Source organism: Chaetura pelagica, unplaced genomic scaffold, assembly GCF_000747805.2.
Source record: "Chaetura pelagica isolate M959 unplaced genomic scaffold, ChaPel_1.0 scaffold244, whole genome shotgun sequence".
Classification (NCBI taxonomy): Eukaryota; Metazoa; Chordata; class Aves; order Apodiformes; family Apodidae; genus Chaetura; species Chaetura pelagica.
In genome coordinates, this window is record NW_009953719.1 from 2422636 (window position 1) to 2434085 (window position 11450).

The 11450-nt window shown below is 34.6% G+C and overlaps 1 protein-coding gene across 1 annotated transcript in view; it reads right to left on the reverse strand.

Annotated features, from left to right (window-relative positions):
• Positions 1–11450, reverse strand: part of BRWD1 (bromodomain and WD repeat domain containing 1) — a 49440-nt gene that overhangs the window by 7109 nt on the left and 30881 nt on the right. The window contains exons 24-34 of the mRNA XM_010000426.1: positions 10791–10946; positions 10393–10513; positions 8670–8795; positions 7945–8020; positions 6746–6790; positions 5954–6100; positions 4687–4839; positions 4245–4414; positions 1986–2221; positions 1322–1501; positions 7–879 (exon numbers count right to left, since the gene is read on the reverse strand). Of these exons, the coding sequence (XP_009998728.1) occupies positions 7–879; positions 1322–1501; positions 1986–2221; positions 4245–4414; positions 4687–4839; positions 5954–6100; positions 6746–6790; positions 7945–8020; positions 8670–8795; positions 10393–10513; positions 10791–10946 (2283 nt within the window). The remainder of the gene's footprint in view (positions 1–6; positions 880–1321; positions 1502–1985; positions 2222–4244; positions 4415–4686; positions 4840–5953; positions 6101–6745; positions 6791–7944; positions 8021–8669; positions 8796–10392; positions 10514–10790; positions 10947–11450) is intronic.

An 11450-nucleotide genomic window follows, 5' to 3' on the forward strand; every position in this document is an offset into this window, starting at 1 on the left:
CGGAAGAGTCATTGACACTAGCACGAGGTCCAGATTTTGAACTCCTTGCAATTCTAGTTGGCACCAAGCTCTCTGAGAAAAAAGTTCTCCCACCCTCTTTATCTCCTGTTTCAGATTCTGCTGTGTCCTCTAAATCACTCAAGACTTTAGCTTTTTTTAAAGGAGCAGCAAGCTGCAGACCAGTTGCTTTTCTGCCATTCCATCTGTCCAATTCAGAATCCATTTCATTCTCAGAGTTGCTCACTGCAGGCTTATTATGTACAGATGTTGACTGGTCAGAAATTTTTTGACTGCTCCCATCCTCTGAATTATGGCTTTTGGAATCCTCCTCTGAAAAGTCTAGGATGGGACTTTTCATTTTGGGAGAGACAGAGTGGACCATCACACACAACTGCTTATGACCATTGCTTTGCAAGTCTTTTTGCTTCATCTGGGTGTCTGTCTCAGAATCTGAAGTTCCATTTTCAGATTCACTAACAAATTTTCTTCGTGTGGCAGATGAACCAGGTTGAGAAAGAATTTTCCTCTTGGTAAGCTGCTCTTGTATTTCTTTTTCACTTTCAGACTTCAAGCCTACATCATCCTCAGACCCCTCCAGAAACATTCGCCTGGCTGCAGCTGAGGCATTTCGGTGAGGCAGTTTTCTATTCTTGCATCCAATGCCAATACTTTCTGAGCTTGAAACCTCTTCCTCCACATCACTCATTAGCCTTAACTTATTAGCAGCCACAGCAGCACTTCTGCGTGGAGTTTTTCTGTGTCTACGAGCACTCTTACTGAGTGACTCAGATGTTACCACTAAAGTATTTTCAGAGTCACTTCTATATAACTTTTTCCTGACAGTTTTTCTTGTATACCCATTCTCCTGAGGAAGTGTTCCTGTAAAGAAAAGGACAAATTAACATCTTAAATAGTAAAACACCACCTTGGTGAGTCTTGTCAAATCTGGAACAGTTTAACCCACAGACATGACACTGACGTTTGTTGTCAGTCAAGAGAAATTATTTAGCTATGTCATAAATTTTGGGTTCGTTCTAGTTTTGTGACAATTAGAACTTCATTACAAATCGTTGCTTTTACTCTTATCAATATATTACATACTTCCCTCTCACTAGTCTCGGTTTCTGCCCTCCTGCCCTAAGCACTGAAAAAAAAGTTTTTAAAAGTTGAATGTAAGTACTTTCAGAGCTGCAGAACTAGCACAAAATCAAAAAGTCTCTTACATATACAACAATTTAAAATACATATTAATTACATTTCCTTGTATATATACACACACGTGTGTTATTTGCTATTCACAAGAAAGCTACTCAAAACATACCTATTTGTTTTCTCTGAGCAGCTCGATTTCTAGTTATCCTTTGATTGCTGCTCTTTCTTCTACACACACCATTGTGCAGTGTAGGTGACAAAAGAGGCACAGAGCTTTCTTTACTGTCTTCTGAGCTACTAGTAGAGGATGAAGTAGATGAAGAAACCAAAGAACCTTCTATTTCACTTTCTGCTAAAAAATAAATTAAAAATTGTCAATTCTTGAGAGCTACATTTTGCTGATCAAGGAAATTTTTAAATATCCTCATGATATTACTGTCCAATACACTACCATATCTTAATGTCTTGCATGTATGAATTGACAGCCCTACAAAATACACCACTCTGTATTGATAGTGTTCAGTGATAGGAAAGAAACTTACTGCATTCTATGGGATTTTAAAGCAGAAATTTCTATGTTTAGTACACAGATATTTTTATAACATTCAGTACTGTAGGAAGTGTCCAAAATTCATTAAAATACACAAAATTCTGTATTATACAAAAGCCAAAGTGCATAAAAATCTTGTTTAAAAATGTTGTCATTAAAGACATAAACCTCATTCAACAATTTAGAATGCAATTGCACATTATGGCAACTATAATGGAAAAGGAACAAATAATACAAAAGACCAAGATGAAAACCCTGATCTGAAAGAGATTCCATTTCTGACCTGATGATAATGCAGAACAATTTGTTAGTGTTGTGGATCTAGCTTTTCCATTCTTTTCAAAGGATGCCAGACATGCAGAATCTGAGGATTCACCAGAGGAACTATGGTTGTAATTGCTAGAATTCATTTTATGGCTTGCAACACAGGCGGCTCTGCTTGAGGTAGGTTGAGTAAAAGAATCTTCATGCTCAGATTCAATTTTTGGCTGAGACTTCAATGGTTTCTGCTTCAAATTTCTAGTGACAGGGGAAAGAAGTAAAAGCAACACAGGTTGTAAAACAATGAGAAATAATGGCAATTATGTATTTTAATAAACCTTCTCTCTGTAAGCTTAACTAGCTGTATGACATACAATTTTAGATTTATGGAAGGGGTGTTAGATTTGTGAGCTAACACAGTGTGCGGCAATTTTAACTTCAACAAGGGTAAGAAATAAGTACTTTCATTAATAGTCTAATCTCCTAGTGAAGTTACACAAGAGGATACATTCTTTGTTTGCTCTAAAAAACAAAGAATTACATACGGAATGCCTTCTAGACATTCTCCTTTTATTGCTTACCAGGAAATTGCAACAGAAGCCTTTAATTTCTGTTGAATTCCCAGTCTCTTGTTAATTGCACATAAGCCTCAAAGTAAGTGCTATGCATGCTAATATTATTCCATAATAAACTGAGTTCCAAAACCACAATATATTTTATCTTTAAAGTTAACTGTCTAAAATAAAATGCATGTTTGCAGAGAAACTCACTGATTTGATGCTTTCTTACTATATATACTAGAGTGCTACATGCAATCCTGGTAAGTAACTTTTTTCACATTTAAAACAATTTTGTCAGTTACTTCTTTACAGTCAGTTTTTCAGAAATTCATCTAGGCACACAAGATGTAGGTTCTTTTTGCTATGTAACCAATCCCCCAAATAGTCCCCAACTTCAGTCCTGCTGAGCATCGCTGACGTGTAAACAAGTTATGTACAATTTTACAGATACAAGCAGAAGTGTAGTTTCAAAGGAAAAAATGTTGCCTATCTTGATGTGTGTTTCTCTATTTCTCTGAGAAGAAACAAGAAACCCAAGGAACACTCCCAGAGAAGTTTAAAACTCATTGCCAGGTATTCCTGCAGCATAATTCAACATGTATGTATAAAGAATTTGAAAATGTAGAAATTTTAAGAGAAGAAATTCAAACATGGTGAAGAAATGTATTCTTAGATTTATTTTTTCTTAAAACTGTTGATTCCTCTCCTTTCATTGCCAGAGAAGAAAGGCTGAACAGTAGCAGAAAGGTGTAAGATCAGTTGCAACAATTTATCATGTTTAGCTTTTATATTTTGTCTCACTTCATCCCATATGCAAATTAAGAATACACGAGCTAATCATGTCAACCAGCAGTTTTCTCAAAAGCTTGTTTTACTTAAAAAGAGAAAAGGTGTATCTAGCTACCAACAGAGTACTACAGTAAGTGAGAACTTCTATAAATTCCATAGGACTGACTTTCTTCTGAATGTCATAAAACATGCAATATATGCAGCTTCGTAACCTTTGTAATATCAGAATGGCTTAAGGTCCCTTTCAACCCAAAGATCATCCAGTTCCAGCCCCACTGCATGGGCAGGGACATCTCTCACTAGATCAGATTGCTCAGAGCCCCATCCAGCATGGCCTTGAACACTTCCAGGGGTGGGGCATCCAAAACTTCCTTGGGCAACCTGTTCCAGTGTTTCATCACCACCACACAAAAAAATTTCTTCCTAATGTCTAACCTAAATCTACCCTCTTCTAGTTTAAAGCCATTACCCCTAACCCTATAACTACACAGCCCTGTAAAAAGCCCCTCCCCAGCTTTCCTGTAGCCCTTTCAGGTACTGGAAGGCTGCTATGAGGTCTCCTTGGAGCATTCTCTTCTACAGGCTGGTATCATATGTACATTAAGTAAATCTTAATTTAATTCCTCATTATTTCAGTCAGATTAAATATTAAATATTGATTTCCTGACTGAAATATTTAAAAATACAGAAGCAAAACCCCAATCTTTCTACTCTTCTGTCCCTTTGCTGTTTCACAGCCAGTTTAATACTACAAAGAACGCAGGTTTTTTGCGTGTCTTTCCTACTGCAAGGAAAGTAATTATAGTAAGTCTTACTGGAGTTAGATAACCATTTAATAAACCAATTGTTCTCTTCTTAATAGAGTAAATATGACAGTCAATATGCGTATTAGTCAGCTGTGAGATATTTATTCATCTGCATAGTTTGGTTACCTGAGCATTTTGGTAGGATGCTGCACTGAGCTTTGATTATGAAATCTTCTAGTATACCTTTGATTTCTTCGCAGTTTTTCATTCTGTTTCTGACCATTTTTGAAATCTGAAACAATTCTTCTTATTTTCTCTTCAAATAGGGCTGACAATCTCAAGGTCATACTATAAATCTAGGTAATGAAGGGGGTTATATTAAAAACAGAACCTTTCATTTAAGAGTTAACATTTATTAAATTAAAAATTGCACAGAAAAGGAATAAAAAAAACACAGCATGCAATCCTATGTAACACTAAATAAACAAGAAATGACAATATTATTTTTGTCATACTTCTCCCCAGCTCTAACCAGCAGCTTTATCATAAATATGGATAAACAAACTAATTCCAAAATAACACCTCATTTCATTAAAGCAAGCATAAACTCCCCAATATTAACAGCTACCTTTGACTTCTTGTTTGGAGTATAAGACTTTGCATTACTAAATATTAGTCTTATATCTTTGCACAGCTCCATTGGAGTGTCATAATTTCCAGCTTCTAGAGTTTCCTTCACAGTACCAAAGTCCATTGGAGTGTCTATAATATGCCTGTAGTCCTAGATAAAACACAGGGAAAAAAAGATTCAAGGTGGTATACGAGAAAATACAATACTTTTGAATTTTGTTTCTGTAATTTAAGGGTAGCTAAAATGACCAGACTATTTTAACCATCAGCTGAAAACAGAAGCACCTACCCACAATACACACAGCAATACTTTGTTGAGACTAGTTAGTCTCCACTACATTACCCCATACAAACTGTTGGATATTTTCAAGGTCTTCTTCAGTTTCTGAAGGATTACTGAGTTGATAGAATGTCACGTGCTTGCACACACATATTTCCATCTCAATTCTCCTGAGTTTCCTCCATAAAACATACCCAGTAACAATAAAATGCAAGTCAATGTTTTTATTGTTAATCAAAATGAGATTGTAAATCCTGTAATCTTTTGCCTAATTAATTTTACTATGAGAAACAAACCAACCTAGTTTAAAAAAAAACACAAAACAAACACTACATCAACACAACTCTATCTTTCCCTCCTGTTAATGAGTTCCATGGAAACTCAAGATGCTTTTAAAATCTGAAGTGAGACCTGAACTCAAGATGTGAAGCCTATAAGAAAACTGTTTGCATGCTTAATAGGATTTTTTTTTCCTTGAAAATTTGTTGAATTTTTAGATAAAAGAAACCAAAGAGTCAGCAAGAATAACATTAACAGCTAAGAGAAAGGGAAGAAACAAATAAGGTTTATAGCTCAGACTCAGTAAACAGGTTTTATAGACTGTCTCTCAAGAATCTGGTTTTAATTAAGAACACAGAGATTCACAGATTTATTTAAAATTATTTCTCTATAAGGGACAGCAAGAAAGCAAGCAAAAAAAGATAATGAGTGGTCTCAAACTGTATTTAAGGTGTCAGGATATTTGTAGACACCACCATTGCTCAACATTAGCTTTGTGTTGTGTGTCAGTATTTCCATGGATGATCTTGATGCAGTAGAGCTCTCAGTTCTAAGCACATAGCAAAGCATATTACTTTCAGTGGTTTGGGACTAAAGCCATAAAGAGAATAAATGGATCCAACAGCAATATGGAGATCTTATGATACCAAAGACTAAAAAAAAAAAATTTAAAAAATTGTATCATACAAGGTTAAGAACAACTTACAGGATATTGATCCAAATCAACTGGCTGCCTAAAAGGCTCAGAATCTTCACACTGGAAAATTAAATTCACCAGTTCCATACACTGCTTCTTCCACGAGTTTTCGTCATAGCCAGTTTTCATACTTTTGCCTTTTTTTATGCCCCGCCCCTTGAAAACAAAAAAGTTGGAAAAAAGCATTACTGAAATACAGCTAGAAATCTAAACCTGATAACCTCGTCTAGAATTATTTCTATAGCAGAAAAATGCACTTCCAAACATATTTTTTAATAATAAAAAGGGTACTATGCTACCAACAGAATTTTTCCTAACTTATTAATAACTGCTGACAAATGATACAATATTCTTTTACTATATCTCAGGGTTTTTTAAAATACAAAAGAAGACACACAAGAATATAATTTCTGATATCAAATTACTTTCAAAATATTTTAATAATATTCATCACTCAAAATATTATTTTCCAATCACCTCAGTTGAATAATGCTTTTATTTCAGTATCATAGAGATTACTGAAAACTGTCACACTGAATAGCACTGGTTTTAAAGTCTGAAGATTTTCCCACACAACTATACAGAATGGATACAGAAGCACTAAAACAGCAAAGACCTATTTAAGCAAAGCTTTTACTTCCTTAATACCAATCGAAAAATCCTGGTTTATGATTGTTAAAAAAAAACAACCAACAAAAAACCAACATCACTCAGCATCACTGAATTTCAATATAGTCTGTTAACTATTTTTTTTCTACCATAACTGATTTGCATATGTACATTAAAGATTAGCCAACTCACTCTCCTTCTTCTATATGATGTTCTCGGAAGACATTTTTCATCATCCTGAACAAAAATAAATAAATAAAATCAATCCTTTCTAAAATAACGTAAGAAAAAACAGGTAACGAGTACTCAAAGTGTCATTATAGCTGATGCTGTAGTAAAAATAGATTTTTATTATCTCCAAAATACAGAAGATGAGCATATTAAAAAACAACACAGCATTTGAGACTTGGAAAGCAAGATCCCAGAACACCACTAAAGATTCCCAACTCCCGCTTGTCTTTAACACAAAGGGAAGATTACCACCAGAAACTGCAATACGAGGATGTCCATCAGCCTTGAACCTCAGACTATATTACTAATTCAATTCACTGATATTACACATTATAAAGCTTCCTGATTTTTGCTTGTCCTAAGAATAGACATCTTGTGATCAAATTGCTTTTAGTAACAATGTGGAAGTACTAAGGTGATGCTGAAGTAGTGAGACAAAGAACTAAAATGACTCAATGTAATTTCTTCCCTGTGTATTAACCTGCAAGGGAGAGCAGCTACTTTGCATCTTTATGCCAAATTAGAAATAAAAATGTGAAAAAGGTGTAAATTTGGGCAGTTTTGGGCAAGCTATCATTAAACATACAGCACTGCACGTAGCAGTGCATGTTTACCTCTATCAGATTTAAGATAAATACACTTTATTAAATTCTTAAGGAGGCATGCAAATCTAATGTGTGATTCATATTATGGTACACAGAAAAATAGAGAGCCAAAGCAACAGTGCAATAAACACTTGTTAGCTTCTAGCACTTACGACAATTCTGACCTTAGAAATAACCATACAATCAAAACATATATAATTAAAAGACAGTGAAAGATAGCTATTCATCTACTCTTGAAATATTTATATTACTGCACGTTAACATGGTTCAGAAATACAGTGCCACTCACAAAATATGGAAGAATTTTTCTAGTTGATGGTACACACTGATAGTAAGTACAACATGCCTATTTGTTATATTTCTTCACAAATACTAACAACTCAAAATTATTTTAATAAAGCACCTCCTCACATCATTTCATGTCTATATTAGCTATGTAAATGTATAATACATATATATATAAAATTGAGCAATTTTACAAAATAAATACTTGAAGGCTGGTGGTGTTTCCTTACCACCACACATTATTGAAAGTATCTACAAAAAAAAGCTTACCATATCAGCATCAAGACCATCTTGTTCATCATCAGTTGTGCTACATAATTCAAAAATGTTTGTACAGTCCTGATCACTGTAATACAATTAAATCTGTTACTGGAGTAGCAAAAACATAGCTATCATTTCCTAGATTAAACCTAGCCATAACCAAGAGCTACACATGAACTGCAAGACAGTAACTAAGAATTAAATGAAATACAAAAATCACAAGGTGATTATAGTATTAATGAAGTAATGTTACATCTGAAAAACTGCTCTACTGTACATTTCAGAAGAAGCGAGGAGAAAAGGGTGAAATTAGCATTAGGAATTTGAAAAGAGCCCTCACACCTGTTCTACCAGCTGGAAGACTGCCTGTACTAACTTGTTTCCAAAATAAACCTCTCAAGTGAACTAAGTCAGACAAGCTGCAACAGGAACTCCTACACACGTGCTACACAGCACAGAATTTACTTTATAAGTTGAGTTACATCAAATGACATTTTGATACTATAAAAACCAATCAATGCTAATAAGGGAAAAAAGTTAAACATTACATTTAAGTATTTCCTTGATTAAGATGATACTAAAAAAGAAACACACAACTGTCCGGCGTATCCTGAAATATTGTCAGAAATCAGAAGAAGCAGGGTTCACAACAAAGGGATATTAAGATGCTTATACTCTCCCACTGCTTGAGAGTATGGTCATTAAAGCACTATTTAGATTAAAATTCCACTTACTTGATAAACTTCAAGAGCTGGGTAGTGATCTTTTTTGCAGCTCTAGCAATAGCACTCCCAGGTTCATTGAAGGTCCTAGCATTGCTTTCAAGGTATCTTACTTCCCAAACCAATGCAGAGATTCTCCTAAAAATTAGAAAATATTGCTCTTTTAATGCTAAGCTGAAAAAGCTTAAAAAATGCAAAAATTGCATCTCAGTGATTTTCTGTCCATGTTAGATTAAAAGAGACATCCTGTCCTTTAAGTTTCATTAGACCAGTCTCAAATCTTTCATTCACATGCAGAAGTGAAATGTGTGTGTATATGTATGTATATACACACAGACACCCACTCAAGGAAGCAAAACCAACACTTACCTTTGCTCATTCACTTTCCAACTCATAATTGGTACTTAATCTTCAGAAAGGCTGTGCAATTCTAGTACAACTCCGTTTCATTCTTAACATACAACTAGCCAAGTAAGCACTAGCATTTGTTACCACTGAATTATAAAATATCACTGAAATAATACTGAGGATTGTGGATTCCCTGGACTCTTTACAACCACATGTATTTTTAAAAAAGCTTACACTTGACCTGATTCAAAAAAGGAGAGGGGAAAAAGAGTACTATTGAACCACCACTGTAAATTGTAACATTTATTTTGGAATCATTAGAAGTTGCTTGTCACAAAGCCCTGTCAAATGGAACACAAGTTCTGTAGTATCTTTTTAACTAATAAACAGTAGGCACAAGCAATTAAAAAAGAGTGTGACAAGAAGCTTAGTCTAATGACATTTTAAAGACATCCAAGATACGGTGTTTTCTGTTTTTCCTCAAATACCTTGCTTTGAGGCTAACTAACCAGTCAACAAGTGCTCTCTATAAGATGACAGATTTGCAGAAACTGCTTCAAATTAAAATTGTAACTTGACAGAAATGAGCTAGCAGAACTATGTAATTTCATTTTTAATTAATTTTTCCAATTCCTTATAGTTCTTAAGTAGAGATACCTCAAGTTTGCAGCTCTTCACCTACAGAATTTCAAACTACTTCCCAAGATATTATTTCAGTCTTATTTACAAGGAAAACTATTAGTAATGCCTCTTCACTGTATTTACACACATACACTAAATCCAAGTCGAGATAAAGAACACCCTTAAGATTCTTCTAGAGCTATGGATACCTAGCAGTTCAGAACTCTATCATCACTGTACTTCAGTTTCTTCCCTCTTTCACTACAACAAGTTTTTATCATTAAAGATATCAGTGGTAAACTATCTGACATTTCACTGCTGTGTTTTAAGCCCATTTCTGAAAGTGATAAGCACTTAGGACTTTAACCCTCTTCAAGTTCCAAGTAAGTGAACTACAGCACTTCAGAATCTTCCGTAGTCTTCAGCCCTGAAGTAACTTCAATGATTTTTTAATATTTACTCATTTCAAATAACAAAATTCTCAAAGAAAGTAAATGTTAATTGTAACTCTGAAAACAGTACCAAGTATAGGCTGAAGTAAATTTCCTTCAGAACTAAGAAACTAAATGCAAATTAATATTATGATGCAGTTATCAAGCATCAGAGCCCTGCTACAAAACAGTAGTAATGCTGAATTCAGGTACTGGACTATTTGTCAGAATGTTTGTAGAAAGAAGAATTGCTCTTCTTACTAAAAGAAAGTTTAGTTCTCAGGATGGACAAACTCAAGGCCACATTATTCCTTACTTCTACTGCTAGTACTAACCTGTAAAATCGGTTAGCCAGTCTTGTCCGAATAGTGTTGAGGTCTGTTGGATAAGCAATCACAGTACAGTACTTGGGATATGTACACAGGTCAACTGGACCAGCAAAAGCTGCTGAAATGTCTGTTAAGAAACAGCAAGATTAATTTACTATTTGAAGGCTCATATGCATATGACAGTTAATCCAGGTGGTGTTCAGTTGTTATATTCACAATAAAACAAATAATCTATAAAAGTACAAAAATCTCAGTGCAAACACAAGGAATTGCACATAAAAATGTATGAACATTAAAGATACTCTATGATAAAGTACTCTAAAAGGAAGCCACAGATATCCCAGGAACCTTTTATAAATGTAATGTTAGGAGAAAACTATCTTAGGCTTAGATTACATGCTTACCAAGAGTCAGAAGCTGATCAATACCACTGATAATCCGTTCACATGCTTCATCACGAGATTTCATCCCCCACTCCCCTTCTTCGGGTTTGTAGAGTAGCCTCTCCACCTCTTCAAAAGTCACAGAAACACTAGCTCCTAATTCTTCAGGCTGGTCAACTGAAGAGTCAGCAAATAGGAAAGGATAAAGAAGATAAATAACAAGATATATTGTTAAGTACTCATGCTTAATAAATACTCACATGCTTGTAACTGACAAAAAGAAATCTTGCTTTAAAATGAAGTTTGATGCTAAGACTATAGGAAAAAGAAGCACTGAAAATTCATACAACAGCAAAAATATCCTTTATTCCCCTTTTCTGCAGTTCTGAATTTCAAGAGGACTTTTTTCCTCTCTTCATCTAAGAGAGGATTTAGAAGAGGACTTAAACTGGAAGAGTTGTTTATATGCTTTTGTTTTAAAGGCATGACTTACACTTCGCAGGATAACTTAGTTCAATGAGTCAGTCTGTGCCCTCAACCTTTAAAGATGTGTAAGACAGGCAATTTACTTCTGACATCCTTCCTGGTATTAACAACTGTGATCTTCTGGACATTTTAAAAGAATACTTGGTTTGTACATGGCAAATTAATTTTTTACAAAACATTAAGAACCAGCAGGAA